General features: G+C 43.1%; 2 protein-coding genes across 3 annotated transcripts in view; one reads left to right on the top strand and one right to left on the bottom strand.

Moving 5' to 3' along the window:
- The window catches only part of nubp1 (nucleotide binding protein 1 (MinD homolog, E. coli)), a 75,848-nt gene that overhangs the window by 55,798 nt on the left and 2,542 nt on the right, over positions 1-17,508 (top strand). Inside the window, exons 6-10 of the mRNA XM_059654134.1 lie at positions 25-115; positions 3,954-4,108; positions 10,224-10,334; positions 11,083-11,185; positions 16,225-16,308. Coding sequence (XP_059510117.1) covers positions 25-115; positions 3,954-4,108; positions 10,224-10,334; positions 11,083-11,185; positions 16,225-16,308 — 544 coding nt within the window. The remainder of the gene's footprint in view (positions 1-24; positions 116-3,953; positions 4,109-10,223; positions 10,335-11,082; positions 11,186-16,224; positions 16,309-17,508) is intronic.
- Positions 1-17,508, bottom strand: part of LOC125462092 (Golgi apparatus membrane protein TVP23 homolog A-like) — a 74,470-nt gene that overhangs the window by 6,693 nt on the left and 50,269 nt on the right. Inside the window, exon 8 of one of the 2 annotated variants that reach the window (XM_048551612.2) lies at positions 11,094-11,192. The exons of the other annotated variant lie outside the window; for it this stretch is intronic. The gene's annotated coding sequence lies outside the window, so the exon portion shown is untranslated. Of the gene's footprint in view, positions 1-11,093; positions 11,193-17,508 lie in introns of those variants that run through there. 2 annotated transcript variants of the gene reach the window in all.

Consider the following 17,508-nt stretch of genomic DNA (forward strand, 5'->3'; position numbering starts at 1 on the left):
TCTCTTTTGTTTTGTTTCTTACAGTATGTGGAAGAGAATCTGGGTATAATGTCAATAGGATTTTTGCTCAGCAGCCTTGATGATGCTGTCATTTGGAGGGGGCCAAAGAAAAATGGTTTGTTTATTTTGTTGAGTTTATCCTTTCTGGCTTAACAAATGTCCTCTGCAACATGTTTAGCATTCAGGGCAATCATTTCTCTCATTTTTAATGTTGTCTTAATACACTTTAGGTTTGTTGAATGCTGCTCAACACTGGTATCGCTCTTGTTGTGTTACTCCTGGTAAAGCAGGTTATCTCTTGGTCTCAAGTTGGAAAAGGTTTAATGTCCCAACCTCGTTAAGTGACTCTCAGTCCTGATAACATCCTCATGAATCCATACAACACCTTGACCACATTTTGATCTGCTTCCTTTAAGGGGATACTCAAATTTATACAGAGTTCTCCAGTTATGGCTTGAACGATGTGGTGGATAAGCCATTTATCTCTAAATTTTAAAAAAAAGCTTTTCAATAACTTAAGCTGCTAACACTATAATCCTTAATAGGCAGTATCTCTGCACGCCCAATGTCTCTCCAGTCCTCTTCCATTCCATTTAATACGATTTTGTACCATTTTTATGAACTTGCCAAATGTACCACCTTGCATTGTTGCTCATTCATCTACACCTGACACTTTATTTGCTCATTGTACCAGCCTATCCATGTCTCCCTAAAGTCTTTTCACAGTCATTGTGACAATTTATCACATTCTGAATGTCACGTCATCAGCTGCTGATGTTATTGCTGCCCTAATTCCCAAATGCAGCTCATTGTTGTACAGGACAAGGGGAAGTGATGGCATAGTGGTATTATCACCGGAGACTTCGGCTATTCCGGAGATCCAGGTTTGAATCCCACCAAATGATGCAATTTGAATTCAGTATAATCTGGAATTAAGAGTCTAATGATAACCGTGAATCCATTGTCAATTGTTGGAAAAACCCATCTGGTTCACTAATGTCCATTAGAGAAGGAAACTGCCATCCTTACCTGGTCTGGACTACATGTGACTCCAGACCCACATCAATGTGGTTGACTCTTAACAGTCCTCCAGGCAATTAGTGATGGAATAATAAATGCTGGCCCAGCTAGTGAAGCTCATATTCCGTGAATGAATATTCAAAAAATAAGTAAGAATAGCATCATTCACCCTACACATTTGTGCTCTGTCCTCCCGTCATCTCTCTATTGATGGGGCTATGTTTTCGTGACATTTGCTTTATCTTATGAAGTTTTAAAAGTCCATGACTCTTTCTGGATGTTAGCGAGTTTTGAGAAGCCAATGAAGTGGGCTGCTTTGTCCTGAATGTCGACATGCTTCTTGAGTGTTGTTGGAGCTGCACCCATCCAGGCAAGTGGGGAGTATTCCATCACACCCCTGACTGTGCATTGTAGATGGTGGAAAGGCTTTGGAGAGTCAGGAGGTGAGTTGCACGCTGCAATATTCCTAGCTTTTGACCTGTTCTTGTAGCCATTGAGTCTGTGTGGCAAGTCCAGCTGAATTTCTGGTCAATGGTAACCCCCAGGGGATGAAAGGGAGCATTGGTCTTGGTACGGGGCTGGGTGTAGGTCGATTTTGAAGCTTGTAAAGTCCACATTGAGTCTATTGGGTTGTAATGGACCTGGTTATTGGAGGTCAGTCATTTCAGCTCCGAGACATCTCTGTGGGAGTTACACAGGAAAATATCCTGAGCCCCAACCATCTTCAGCTGCTTCATTAATGACCGTCCCTCCATCATAAGGTCAGATGTGGGAATATTCACCGATGATTGCACAATGTGCATCACCATTTGCGACATGTTCAAATGCAACAAGATTTGGACAGTATCCAGGCCTGGACTGACAATTAGCAAATAGCATTTGTGCAACACAAAAGATAGGTAATGACCATCTCCAACAAGAGACAATCTAACCACTGTCCCTTGACATTCAATGGTGTTACCATCACTGAATCCTTGACCTGACACAACCTGTCCATCTTCTGTCCAAGCTATCTGTTCTTCCCACCTCCCTGACCAATCCCCACCACTAACTACCTGCTATCATCCCACCTACCGTTCCTGGCCCAACACCACCCCCCAACACCACCCCCCACCTTTCTATTTATTTCGGAGCCCCCTTTCCCTCCCCCATTTCTGAAAAAGGGTCCCAACCCGAAACGTCAGCTTTCCTGCTACTGTGATGCTGCCTGGCCAGCTGTGTTCCTTCAGCTCCACATTATGTTATCTCAGACTCCAGCATTGGCAGTTCTTACTATCTCCTAGGACCATCTTCCTATATGCCAGGAATGACTCCAACCAGCAGAAAGTTTGTCCCCGATAACCATTGATTCCAATTTTGCTAGGTCTCCTTGATGCCACACTCAGTTGAATATAGCCTTTATGTCAAGTGCTGTTCTTCTTGCCTCACCTCTGGAATTCAGCTATTAATAATTTAATAAGTATTAATGTAGGAATGTTATTTAGGAACTTGTACATATTGTGGCTCAGGTAGATTCCTCGTTCTGTATGTTTGTGCAGTATGTTACAAATAACTGTTTTGAAGTCTGAAGTTTGTTTTAGGTTGTGTGAGCAACGTACTCAAATACACAGACACAAGTTATAATGTGGACTGAGAAGTTACATTCATCGAGAGAGATTGGGACATTAAACCCTTTAATGCTGAGTCACTGAACTGTGGCTCTATTTTTGTTTGTTCTGTCAAACTATTTTCTTAATCGTTGCATCCACAGATTTGTTCTCATTCTTTTCAAAAAGAATGTCTCATGCAAATTGAATTTTAAGCTCACGGTAAGCTGTAATGATGTGATTTCTGTATCTAAACAATGCCTCAAGACTATAAATATGTATTTATTTTAATATTTAAAAATGGGACAGCTCAGTGGTTAGCACTGCTGCCTCACAGCACTAGGGACCGGGATTTGATTCCACACTCGGGTAACTGTATTTGTGAACTCTGTATGTAATTCCTGAGTCTGTGTGCATTTCCTTTGGGTGCTCCGGTTTCCTCCCACAGTCCAAAAATGTGCAAATTAGGTGGATTGGCCATGCTAAATTGTCCGTAATGTCCAGGAGTGTGCAGGCTAGGTGGGTTACCCATGGGAAATGCAGAAAATGTAGGGTTACAGCAGCAGGGTAGTGAGGTGGGTCTGGGTGGAATGCTGTACAGAAGTTGGTGTGGACTTGATAGGCTGAATGGCCTGCTTCCACACTTTAAGGAATCTTTGATTTTATGATCCTATGAACTGTACATCTGAATGTTTGTCTCCAGCTATTGCATTTTATCACAGATGTAAAACATTTGGGTTTTCTCAGTGATAATCTGAAATGTGCACATTCTAATCCACGAAGTTTCCTCATCAGATTTCAACTATGCGTAATCTCAAATTCTTCACATTTAAAGTGATTACATATTCTCTTCTTCAAAGGACAAATGATCTTAAGCACACATCAACCTTGGTGATAAAATAATAGAATTTTTGTTCCCTTTTGTCACTGTAACATAGAATATCATTTGATTTAGCTGTGTCAAACATAAAAGTCTGCATTAATATTCCAGTAATGATTCCTCTTTTAACAGTTTTTTTTCCCCACTTCACCTTATACCATTATTGAGAAAGCATGGATTCTGCTTGCAGGTACCTCAGGAGTCACCTGCTGAAGCTATGAGACAGAGATATCCAAGGCTGACAATTTCACTCATGTCTCACTGCCTTACCGTAAGAAAGCACCAAGCCTCTGCCTCGCATATATTAGCAATCCTGTGATTTCAAGTTGGAAACACAGGTCTGCAAGGAATCAAGGGTACAAGCCTTAATACATTCCAGATTTTATGCTTGTGGCATGAAAATCAGCTGACTGATTTTTAGTTTGCCATCCTTGTTTATTGGTATTAACAAAGTTTTCATCTTTTAGGTTTAATCAAGCAATTCCTACGGGATGTGGACTGGGGTGAAATAGATTATCTGATTGTTGACACACCACCTGGTACCTCAGATGAACATCTTTCCATTGTACAGTACCTGAGTGCTACACAAGTGGATGGAGCTGTCATCATTACCACTCCACAGGTAGGCTGCATTACCAAAACAAAAAGTGTTGTCGAGCCTCCAGGAGTTCAAGATTAACCTCCTACACACATCAGGGGAAAAATATATATGTTAGAAAGTATTTTTTTTTAAACAGGGAGACGGGGTGGTAAAAGACTTTAGGTCTCATGGGATGGTTGGTATTAACAGCTGGTGATACGATGAAACCTTCAGCAATAAACCCTGCCACAGGAATTTCATTACTTAATATTAAGATTGATAGTGTTGTTTCGATGTGATTGCTTTATATTAATTGACTGCATTTACTTTCATGAGCTGTGAAGTAAGAATGGGTCGCCCCAGGTAGAAGAAACTTCTTGAAATGAGCAAAAGAAACCAATGCTCCTGGGAATGTGAGAGCAGTAGAAGGCCACTCAGCCCAACAAGGCTGCGCTGTCATTCAGTCAGGTCTCAGCAGATCATCTACCTCTAACCCACAATCTGCACTGAAACCTCAGAGCTCTGTTATCATCCCTGTAAGATAATAAAATCTGACGCTGGATGAACACAGCAGGCCCAGCAGCATCTCAGGAGCACAAAAGCTGATGTTTCGGGCCTAGACTCTCTCTGATGAAGGGTCTAGGCCCGAAACATCAGCTTTTGTGCTCCTGACATGCTGCTGGGCCTGCTGTGTTCATCCAGCCTCACATTTTATTATCTTGGATTGTCCAGCATCTGCAGTTCCCATTATCACTTATCATCCCTGTAAACTGTTTTAGCACCACTTCCAGTGCCTCTACATGTTTTTTTTAATAAAAAGCAACTCTATGGTCTATATATGCTTTTTAATATAAGGTAAACGTATATCCATAAATGCTTTTCAGTATGAGGCATTTGAGTAGTCTATTTATGCTTTTTTAACAAAAAGAAACTATATACACAGTGTGAAGGAAAGAATAAAAATTTATGAATTTGTCGATGTAGGAATGGCGCAAACACTGAACTCTAAGAACCACAGCATTCATAAAAAGAGACTGCACTGTAACACACTGTGAACCAACCATGCGATATTGCTTGTGCTCTCAGTGACTCCAAGAATTAAATTTTTAAAATCTATTTATGTTTATATGAATTGGAAGCATTGAAGTTACTTATATTTGGTATAAATGCATGTTAAAACTTTGGCCTGAAGAATTTTTAAATGATTTTTAGAACATAGAACATAGAAAAGTATAGCACAGTACAGGACCTTCAGCCCATGATGTTGTGCCGTGGAATAATCCTAATCCAAAAATAAAATAACCTAACCTACATTCCCCTCAATTCACTGCTGTCCATGTGCATGTCCAGCAGTCGCTTAAATGTCACTAATGACTCTGCTTCCATGACTACCACTGGCAAACTATTCCATGCGCTCACAACTCTCTGGGTGAAGAACCTCCCTCTGACGTCTCCTCTATACCTTCCTCCTAACACCTTAAAACTATGACCCCTCGTGGCAGTCAATCCTTCCCTGGGGAAAAGTCTCTGGCTATCGACTCTATCCATGCCTCACATTACCTTGTACACCTTTTTGTTTTATCAAGCTATTGCATTTTGTCCTTTGTAGTTTTTGCCAACATCATCAACTCTCTCTTACATGAGATAGACTTTTAAAGAGATTTGACTTCTTCCACAATGACAATCAATGCAGACGAATTTATCTAAAGCCAACATACCACAAGTGACATTATGTTGTCTTTTTGATTATTGATCAGTTGCATCAGCTGCTCGACTGGGTCTGTGGCAGTTGGTGTGGGAACCTACAAGAGGGCAAAACATACTTGACCTCATCCTTACCAAGCTGCAGGTGCTCTGTCTGTGACAGTATCTGTAAGAGTGACCATCGCCCAGTCCTTGTGGAGACAAAGTCCTACTTCCACAAGAATAACTGCATCCTGTTCTCTGGCACTATCACCGTGCTAAATGGGACAAACTTCTAACAGATCTGACAACTCAAAACTGGGCATCCATGAGGTGCTGTTGGCCCTAAACAACAACAGAATTGTACTCCAACACAATCTGCAACTTCATGGCCCAGCATATTCCCCAGTTAACCATTTGCATCAAGCCAGGGGATCAACCCTGGTTCAATGGACAGTGCAGGAGGGCATGCCAGGAGCAGCACCAGGCATACCTGAAGATGAGGTTTCAACCTGGTGAAGCCACCAAACAGGACTACCTGCACGTCAAACAGCAAAAGCAACAAGTGATAGACAGAGCTAAGGGATCCCACAACCAACGGATCAGACCTAAGCTCTGCAGTCCTGCCAGATCCAGTTGCAAATGGTGTTGGACAATTAAACAAGTCACTGAAGGAGAAGGCTAGGATGCTGCACAAATATCTACATCCTCAATTACTGCTCCATCAGTCTGCTGTCAGTCATCAGTAAAGTGATGAAAGGGGTCATCAACAGTGCTATGAAAGCGCACATGCTCAGTGACGCCCAGTTGGGTTCCGCCAGGCCATTTAGCTCCTGATCTCATTACAGCCACAGTTCAAACATACACGAACAAGCTGAATTCCAGAGGTGAGGTGAGAGCAACAGCACTTGACATCAAGGCTGCATTCAACTTAAGTGTGGCATCATGGAGCCCTAGCAAACCTGGAATCAATGGGTATCAGCGGGCAAACTCTCTGGTGATTGGAGTTGTACTTGAGACATTGGAAGATGGTCATCCTTGTTGGACGTCACCATCTCAGCACCAGGACATCTCTGCAGGAGTTCCTCAGAGTAGTGTCCTAGGCCCAACCATCTTCAGCTGTTTCATCAATGACCTTCCCTCCATCATAAGGTCAGAAGTGGGAATGTTCACCAATGATTGCACAATGTTCAGCACCATTTGCCTGGTGAGACTGAAGCAGTCAGTGTCCAAATGCAACAAGATCTGGATGATAGACAGGCTTGGGCTGACAGATGGAAAGTAACATTCGTACCATACAAATGCCAGGCTGTGACCATCACCAATAAGAGATGATCTAACCATTGTCCCTTGTCATTCAAAGGTGTTATTCCCCACTATAAACATCCTGGGAGGTATCACTGATCAGAAAGTGAACCACATAAACACCTACAAAGGCTACAAAGGCAGGTCAGAGGCTAGGAATATTGTGGTGAGTAACTCACTTCCTGACTCCCAAATGCCTGCCCACCATCTACAAGGCAAAGTCAGGAATGTGATGGAATACTCCTCACTTGTCTGGATGAGTGCAGCCCCAACAACTCAAGAAGTTTGACACCATCCAGGTCAAAGCAGCCTGCTTCATTGGCACCATGTCCACAAGCATTCACTTCCTCCACCACCGACACTCAAGAGTAGCAGCAGTATGTACTATCTACAAGATGCCCTGCAGAAATTCACCAGAGATCCTCCGATAGCACTTTCCGAACCCATGACCACTTTCATCGAGATGCAAGGGCAGCAGATACATGGGAACACCACCATCTTCAAGTTCCCCTCCAAGCCACTGTTCCTTCCCTAATGGCATTGTGGGTCGACTCACGGCAGATAGACTGCAGTCGTTCAAGAAGGCAGCTCACCAGCCCACCTTTGATAAGGTTCCCCATGGCAGGCTCATTCATAAAGTCAGGAGGTATGGAATGCAGGGTAATTTGGCTGTCTGGATTCAGAATTGGTTGGCTGACAGGAGGCAGAGTGTGGTTGTAGATAGTAAGTATTCTGCCTGGAGGTCAGTGCTGAGTGGTGTCCCGCAGGGCTCTGTTCTTGGGCCTCTGCTCTTTGTAGTTTTTATAAATGACTTGGATGAGGAGGTTGAGGGGTGTTTGCTGATGACACAAAGGTTGGAGATACCGTTGATAGTATCGAGGGCTATTGCAGGCTTCAGCGAGACATTGACAGAATGCAGAGCTGGGCTGAGAAATGGCAGATGGAGTTCAACCTGGATAAATGCAAAGTGATGCATTTTGAAAGGTCGAACTTAAATGCTGAATATAGGATTAAAGGCAGGATTCTCGGCAGTGTGGAGGAACAGCGGGATCTTGGTGTTCAAGTGCATAGCTCCCTCAAAGTTGCCACTCAAGTGGATCAGGTTGTTAAGAAAGCATATGGTGTTTTGGCGTTCATTAACAGGTGGATCGAGTTTAAGAGCCGCGAGGTTATGCTGTAGCTCTACAAAACCCTGGTGAGACCAAACTTGGAATATTGTGTCCAGTTCTGGTCACCCTATTATAGGAAAGATGTGGAGGCTTTGGGGAGGGTGCAAAGGAGGTTTACCAGGATGCTGCCTGGACTGGAGGGCTTGTCTTATGAGGAGAAGTTGACTGAGCTCGGACTTTTCTCTCTGGAGAGAAGGAGGAAGAGAGGTGACCTGATCGAGGTGTACAAGATAATGAGAGGCATGGATAGAGTTGATAGCCAGAGACTTTTCCCCAGGGCAGTATTGACTGCCACGAGGGGTCATAGTTTTAAGGTGTTAGGAGGAAGGTATAGAGGAGACGTCAGAGGGAGGTTCTTCACCCAGAGAGTTGTGAGCGCATGGAATAGTTTGCCAGTGGAGTCGTGGAAGCAGAGTCATTAGTGACATTTAAGCGACTGCTGGACATGCACATGGACAGCAGTGAATTGACGGGAATGTAGGTTAGGTTATTTAAATTTGGATTAGGATTATTCCATGGCACAACATCATGGGCCGAAGGGCCGGTACTGTGCTGTACTTTTCTATGTTCTATCACCTTCGCAAGGGCAACTAGGAATGAGCAATAAATGCTGGCCAGCTGGTGATGCCCATGTCCCACAAAATGAATAAAAAGGTGTGCTTTCCAAAGTCTGATCATGTGTTTTGAAAACTGCAGAATACTTACCAATATTTTTATTTCATACAGGAGACTTTGGATCTCACTCGCACTCTGTCTATTACTGTGTATTTGTAAAGCACATCGAGTTCAACTGCATCTGAATTCTGCATATTTGGCTTAATTCAAACGAGCACGAAATTCATGTTGAAACACATGCCTGAAAGGCTCATGTATCACAATGCATTTATCCCCGACAATCACGTGCAATCTCCATCCATCACAGTACACACACTCTTCTCCTATAATAATATAGACCCCATCTTTTAGGGAGTATGCCCTCTCCTGCAAGAGGCAATGAAGTCTTTCAAAATCACAGGCCACTGAGACTGAAAGTATCAGGAATATTCTCTTCTCATGCAGTTAGAACTTGCCCAAAAAGCTACTAAATTCATAGTTGGATGTTTCTGCAGTCCATGCTTGAGTAGAAGTTGTGGTTAGCATCAGTTAAAAACCTTGAAATTTTTGTTGGGAAAAGCTGAATAAACCATTGGTCTCCTTCCAGCAGTGTGCTCAATCAGAAGTTCAAACTGGCATTTTAAGGAAGATCATACTACTGCTGAATAATTTAACCCTGGCACTTATGCTGCCAGATTTACTGAGGTTCTCCAGCACCCTCGTATTCACTTCACTGCTAGACCAATTAATCAGAAGGCTCAGTATGTGGGCGAGCCCATGAGATCAGGGGATTGCGTAGGGAGCATAGAGTTCTTTTATCACCGCTGATTGATTTAACAGTGGGTTTAAAAATATTTAATGCAAGCTGAATTAGTTGGATTTAGTTCCTTCTCTTGGGTTTTCAGTAAAAAGTACTCACAGCAAATGTTCCAATATGTGTTGTCCAGGCACTAAACTGCAATGTTTGTAGTATGGAATTTTAGAAAGAAACTGAATCAGAGATTGGCCCTTTTCACTTGGAGCTACATAATCTCCACGTTGGCCATATTTATGAAGAAAGTATACTTGCGGTAGTGCATAGGAACCTGATATAATGTAAGTAGATCATTTTGGGGTTTGTAAATATTTAAGCAGTGCAAATTCTGAAACTTTCCAATCTGGAAGTGGAAAGATCTTTCCAAGGTCTTGGATTGATGCTTGGAATCTCTGCGGAGTTCTTAAAATTCTAAACTGTTTTTGAGAAATGTTAACAGATTTTTGGGAAATCATCTCTATGATGTACATGCAAAAATCTGGTGGAAGAGATCTTGAATTAATTTGGTGTTGATAATAAATGTCTTTAAAAAATTAATTTCCAATCTGCTATTGCCTATCATACTGTAAATTTTACTTTGATCTTGTAATAGGAAGTGTCGCTACAGGATGTGAGGAAGGAAATCAACTTCTGTCGAAAAGTGAATTTTCCTATAATTGGGGTTGTAGAAAATATGAGTGGCTTTGTGTGTCCAAAGTGCCAGGTGAGATGTTTTATTCCGAATAAAATTAAATTATTTTCAAATTGTAAGCTACTTTTAATCTCTTTTCGCTATTCGAGATGTTGATGGATCAAACCACAATTTAGCAAAGGAGCAAGCAGCTTGCTCTTGGGTTTATTACACAAGTTTCTCTCGAGATAAATGTTTTCTAGACTCAAGTAGGCCAGGTTCTGTCATTCTTTCCACTCTTGTGGAGGGAATTGCCTGCCTTCCAATGTAACACTGGGTATGACTGCATGTTGAAGGAAATCATGTTCTCAATAACTTTTAAACCTAATATTGTTTTGTTGGTTACGATACATTGAGATAAAACCAAGCAAGATAGTAGCTCCACAAGTGCACGAAGCCATATAAGTTTCAAAATGAATTAGCGATATGCACATGTTCCAACAAGTATCTGTGAGGAGAATTGTGAAAAATCAGTTATGATTGTTAATGCTCAGAGGAATGGGAAGGGAGAGAAAGTAGAACTTTCAGTGAAAACATGGCTGCATTTGGACTCATCTTGTGCTGATGTAGGAGCTTAGAGTGCACCCATCAATGCATATGACCATATAACTTCAGAGAGAGCAGTGAAGGCCTATGTGATGAGAACTGGCTTTCACTGGACTGAGTTGCCAAAGAATATTGGATAAATCAAGTTTTAAAGAGGTCTGACATTCATCTTGTCCTTCTTGTTTTCAAATTATCGCCATAAAATGTAGTTCTTTTACATTTTGTACATTTACAGCATGAATCTCAGATTTTTCCACCAACCACCGGAGGTGCAATGAAGATGTGCAAGGATTTAAGCATTCCCTTCCTTGGTAAAGTGCCTTTGGATCCCAGAATAGGTATGTCCTGCAGACAGATAAAGAACAGGCCTGATTCTTCAAAGCTAAATAAGAACCTTTGGAAGTAAATACTGTTATACTGGCTTCACTAACTGATGTACCTACCATGAAACCCGTCTGAGATCTCTGTCTAGAGACTGCCTGTATTTAAAATCGTGTCAAATATAAAACCATGAGCTATGGTCAGTCCAGTGAACTTCATTTAGCAAGCCAGAAACTGATACTTCGAATTAGATTTAGGTGTGAGTGTAGTGAGTTTTGACGCCCCTAATAGATGAGAGACCTTATGCAGCAGCTTTCAACAGTTCGTTTTTGATCCTGTTACTGATCAAGCATCGTCAGATTTGTGTGTAAAATATGGTCCTTCACATAGACATCTAATTAAACACAGGAGCATACAATTTGCTAAATAGAAAGAGACCAAGGTTCACATTATTCAACTTCTTCTATTGTACAGGTTCACAGTTCCCTGAAAGTGGCAACACAAGTGGATAAGGTGGTCAATAAGGCGATTGGCAGGCTTGCCTTCATTGGTTGAGGCATAGAGTGTAAAAATAGGAAGTCATGTTGCAGCTTTATAGAACTTTAGTTAGGCCATGTTTGGAATATTTAGTGTAGTTCTGGTCACCACACTGTCAAGAGGATGTGGAGGCTTTGGAGAGGATACAGAAAAAGTTTACTTGGAAGTTGCCTGTTTTGAAGAGTATTGGCTATAAAGTGATATTGGACAAACTTGGTTTGTTTTCACTTGAAAGTTGAAGGATGAGGTGCGACCTAATAGAAGTTTACAAAATTATGAGAGGTGTGGATTGAATGGTCTTTTTCCCCGGGTGGAAACTGTCACTTACTAGGGGATAATAAAATGTGAGGCTGGATGAACACAGCAGGCCAAGCAGCATCTCAGGAGCACAAAAGCTGACGTTTCGGGCCTAGACCCTTCATCAGAGGGTTTTGTGCTCCTGAGATGCTGCTTGGCCTGCTGTGTTCATCCAGCCTCACATTTTATTATCTTGGAATCTCCAGCATCTGCAGTTCCCATTATCTCTCTCACTTACTAGGGGATATCAGTTTAAGGTAAAAGGGGGTAAGTTTAAACGAGATGTGAGAGGCAGGTTTTTTACACTGAAGCTGGTAAGTGCCTGGAATGCACTGCCAGAGGTGGTGATGCAAGTGGATACAATAGCAATGTTTAAGAGGCATTTTGTCAGATATATGAATAGGCAGGGAATAGTAAATGTCCAGAACGTTCTGCCCAATTCAAATAGATTGACTGATTGTACTACTTTAGTATGATTGTTAATTTTAAGCAGCACAGTAAATCAAAAATGATTTGGACAAAATGTGTTCGTGGTTCATCAAATGCCAATTGGAAACTTTTAGTATGTCGAATGTGGGAGTTAAGAAACAAAATAATCTATATGTGCAAATAACGAAGAATGAAGCTGAAGGAGACGTAGAGGGCCCTTCGAGATTTGACACTCACCATATTCAACACTTGGGGGTGAGTTTTACAATCCCTGTCAATGTAGTTGAAGGTGGGCAGCAACACAGAGTACTGCGTTCAGTTCAGGTCACTGTGCTGTAGGAAAGATATTATTAAATTGGAAAGGGTGCAAAAAAGATTTACAAGGATGTTACCAGGACTGAGTTAGAAGGAGAGGCTGGATAGTTGGGACTTTTATCCCCGGAGTGTTGGAGGCTAAATGATGACCTTATAGAGATTTATAAAATCATGAGGTACATCGATAGGATAAATACCCAAGGCCTTTTCCTGAGAATCAGTGAAATTCTTCTGTCTATATCTAAACTAGACGGCAAAGGTTTAAGGTTAGAAGTAAATATTTTAAAGGGACCTGAGAAGCAACTTTTTCACACAGAGGGTTCTGCGAGTATGTGATGAGCTGCCAAAGGAAGTGATAGATGCAGGTACAGTTAAAATATTTTAAAGATTTTAAAGGTACATGAATAGGGAAGGTTTAGAGGGCTATGTGCCAAATGCAGGCAAACGGAACTAGTTTAATTTGGGATTCCTGGTTGCATGGACGAGTTGGACCAATGGGTGTGTTGAGGCAATAGGTTTTTAGTTTAGAAAAGCATCATGTGACAGCACAGTTTTGATGCATCAAGGGGCCTGTTCATGTGGTGTAGTATTCTTCCACAGATGCACAGTGGCAGTATTGTTTACCATTTACAAAGTGTTGTACAGTAATTGCCAAGCCTTTTCAACAGCACCTTCCAAATTTGCGACCTCTACATCCAGAAAGACAAGGGAAGTGGACACTTGAATACACCACTACCTGCAAATTCCCCTCTTAAACCAAAGCAGAAATTGCTGGAAAAGCCCAGCAGGTCTGGCAGCACCTGTGGAGAGAAATCAGAGTCAACATTTCAGGTTCAGTGACCCTTCGTCAGAATTGATAGTAGCAAGAAAAACGTTTTTTATGCAGAAGATAGATTGCGGGGAGGGGTAAGGGGTAAACAGTAGGTGGCGATAGAGCCTAAAGAGAGAGCAGTGCAGTTGGACAGACAAAGGCGTGGATAATGATCAGCCAGAAGAATGAATAGCTGCTAATGGGGTCTGTTAGTGGCTAACAATGGGTAATGTGTAAAGTAGACCTTGTAATAACAAGGCCTGGTGTGTGGGGAATTGGGGCGAGGACATGGGAAAAGGTGCCTTGAGCTCTAAAATTGTTGAACTTGATATTGAGTTCAGAAGACTATAGAGTTCCCAAGTGGAAAATAACCTCTTCCTCCGTTACATCGATGACTGTATCAGCGCCGCCTCTTGCACCCCCAGAGGAGCTCCAACAGTTCATCCACTTCACCAACACCTTCCACCCCAACCTCAAGTTCACCTGGGCCATCTCCAACACATCCCTCACCTTCCTGGACCTCTCAGTCTCCATCTCAGGCAACCAGCTTGTAACGGATGTCCATTTCAAGCCCACCAACTCCCACAGCTACCTAGAATACACCTCCTCCCACCCACCCTCCTGCAAAAATTCCATCCCCTATTCCCAATTCCTCTGCCTCCGCCGCATCTGCTCCCACGATGAGACATTCCACTCCCGCACATCCCAGATGTCCAAGTTCTTCAAGGACCGCAACTTTTCCCCCCCCACAGTGGTCGAGAACGCCCTTGACCGCGTCTCCCGCATTTCCCGCAAAACATCCCTCACACCCCGCCCCCGCCACAACCGCCCAAAGAGGATCCCCATCATTCTCACACACCACCCCACCAACCTCCGGATACAATGCATCATCCTCCGACACTTCCGCCATCTACAATCCAACCCCACCACCCAAGACATTTTACCATCCCCACCCTTGTCTGCTTTCCGGAGAGACCACTCTCTCCGTGACTCCCTTGTTCACTCCACATTGGCCTCCAACCCCACCACACCCATCACCTTCCCCTGCAACTGCAGGAAATGCTACACTTGCCCCCACACCTCCTCCCTCACCCCTATCCCAGGCCCTAAGATGACTTTCCATATTAAGTAGAGGTTCACCTGCACATCTGCCAATGTGGTATACTGTATCCATTGTACCCGGTGTGGCTTCCTCTACATTGGGGAAACCAAGCGGAGGCTTGGGGACCGCTTTGCAGAACACCTCCGCTCGGTCCGCAATAAACAACTGCACCTCCCAGTCGCAAACCATTTCCACTCCCACTCCCATTCTTTAGATGACATGTCCATCATGGGCCTCCTGCAGTGCCACAATGATGCCACCCGAAGGTTGCAGGAACAGCAACTCATATTCCGCTTGGGAACCCTGCAGCCCAATGGTATCAACGTGGACTTCACCAGCTTCAAAATCTCCCCTTCCCCCACCGGATCCCAAAACCAGCCCAGTTCGTCCCCTCCCCCCACTGCACCACACAACCAGCCCAGCTCTTCCCCTCCACCCACTGCATCCCAAAACCAGTCCAGCCTGTCTCTGCCTCCCTAACCTGTTCCTCCTCTCACCCATCCCTTCCTCCCACCCCAAGCCACACCTCCATCTCCTACCCACGAACCTCATCCCACCTCCTTGACCTGTCCATCTTCCCTGGACTGACCTATCCCCTCCCCACCTATACTCTCCTCTCCACCTATCTTCTTTTCTCTCCATCTTCGGTCCGCCTCCCCCTCTCTCCCTATTTATTCCAGAACCCTCACCCCATCCCCCTCTCTGATGAAGGGTCTAGGCCTGAAACGTCAGTTTTGTGCTCCTGAGATGCTGCTGGGCCTGCTGTGTTCATCCAGCCTCACATTTTTATTATCTTGGATTCTCCAGCATCTGCAGTTCCCATTATCACTGGAAATTGAGGTGCTGATTTTCCAGTTGCTCTGAGTTTTGCTGAGCACTGTGGCAAACCTGAGACAGAGATATTGGCCAAGGAAAAATGCTGGATAATGACACCAAGATCAAACATGATTGTTTGACAAGTTGTCCCCTCTAAACCATCCTGACTTTGGAACTATATTGGAGTTCCTTCACTGTCACTGGGTGAAATTCACAAAACTCTCTAACAACCCTTACACTACAACAGTTCAAGAAGGTGCTTCACCATCATTTTCTCTCGGCAATTAGTGAGGGCCAGTAAATATTCACTTTGCCAACAATATTCATATTCCGTAAATTTTTTTTTAAAAATATGCTGAAAAAAAACTTAAGAATTTTTATCCTCCGTATAGCTGAACATTGAACAGCCAGTCCATTATATTGCTGCACCATTGATGACATTGTCTTAATCGAAATGCTGGAAATCCTACCCAAAACTACTGAAAGGATGCATAATAGACGCTGTAACTGGTTGAACTGTCTGAATCATGGTGTTTAGAAAGAGGGTTAAGTAATTTTTTTGTATTAAACACTGTAATGTAAATGAACTAGCATCTGTTTGTTATACTGTCACAATTCATAATGACTATTTTTTTAAAACTTGAAGCAGTGAAATTCTTCTGTGAATATCTTCGTCTAACTTTTCATGAGTGAAGTTTATGCTTAGTGAATTTTTTGATTTAATTAACAACTTTTAATTTTTCTTAAAGGAAAGAGTTGTGATGAAGGCAAGTCATTTTTGACAGAAATTCCAGGTTCTTCTGCATCTATTGCTTACAAGGATATCATTCATCGTAAGTAATGCTCACTTTTAGACTACCTCTACAAACATACAAGGCTTGAGAAAGCAAAATTATGTAATATATTTGCTCTTAGAATGCATCAGCTGCATGCAAGTTATATCACTTTAATGGATCAGGTTCAATTTAGATTTTACCTCCAAGCTGATTTTTGACATGGCCTTTTCTAAAAGCAGTGTGAATGGTGGCTAAATATTGGTTTTATATTGTAATGTTTATCAAAGTAACAAGTGAGTGATCTGGAAACAGTGAAGAGAAATTAGAAGTTAATGTTTTAGGTCTGGTGACCCTCATTCAGAACTGATAGTATCTAGTAATATTGTTAGAGATAGTAGGAACTGCCGATGCTGGAGAATCTGAGATGACACGGTGTGAAGCTGGATGAACACAGCAGGCCAAGCAGCATCAGAGGAGCAGGAAAATTTGATGTTTTGGTTTGAGACCCTTCTTCAGAAATGGGGTAGTGGAAGGGGATTCTGAAATAAATAGGGAGACAGGGTGAGGCGGATAGAAGATGGATAAAGGAGAAGATAGTTGAGAGGAAACACAGGTCAAAGATGGAGGTTGGGGGGGGACGGTGGTTAGAGCCACTGAAGGTGAATGTAGGTGGGGAGTTAGGATAGGTCAGTCCAGGGAGGACGGACAGGTCAAGGAGGTTAGTGGGTAGGAGAGAGGGGCAGGGCTTGAGGTGAGAGGAAGGACAGATTAGGGAGGCGGGGACTAGCTGGGCTGGTTTTGGGATGTGGTTGGGAGAGGAGATTTTGAAGCTTGTGAAGTCCACATTGATACCCTCGGGCTGCAGGGTTCCCAAGCAAAATATGAGATGCTGTTTCTGCATCTTTTGGGTGGTGTCATCGTGGCAATGCAGGAGGCCCAGGACGGACATGTCGTCCGAGGAGTGGTTGGGGACGGGGGTTGGGGGGGGGTGCGGTAAGTTGAAATAGTTTGCGACTGGGAGGTGTAGTTGTTCATTGCGAACTGAGCGTAGGTGTTCCGCAAAGCGGTTCCCAAGCCTCTGCTTGTATCTAGGAATATGTTGACTTATATGTGGAGGTTAGGGTGGTGGTGGGGGCGGGGGAACGGTGTAAGGAGTAAACAGTGGGTGGGGATAGAGCCCAAAGAGAGAGAGAAGAACAGTTGGACAGGCAAAGGGGTAGAAAATGATCCAACTAGAAGGGTGAATAGTTGTTAATG

The sequence above is a fragment of the Stegostoma tigrinum genome, chromosome 23 (genome assembly GCF_030684315.1).
Source record: "Stegostoma tigrinum isolate sSteTig4 chromosome 23, sSteTig4.hap1, whole genome shotgun sequence".
Classification (NCBI taxonomy): domain Eukaryota; kingdom Metazoa; phylum Chordata; class Chondrichthyes; order Orectolobiformes; family Stegostomatidae; genus Stegostoma; species Stegostoma tigrinum.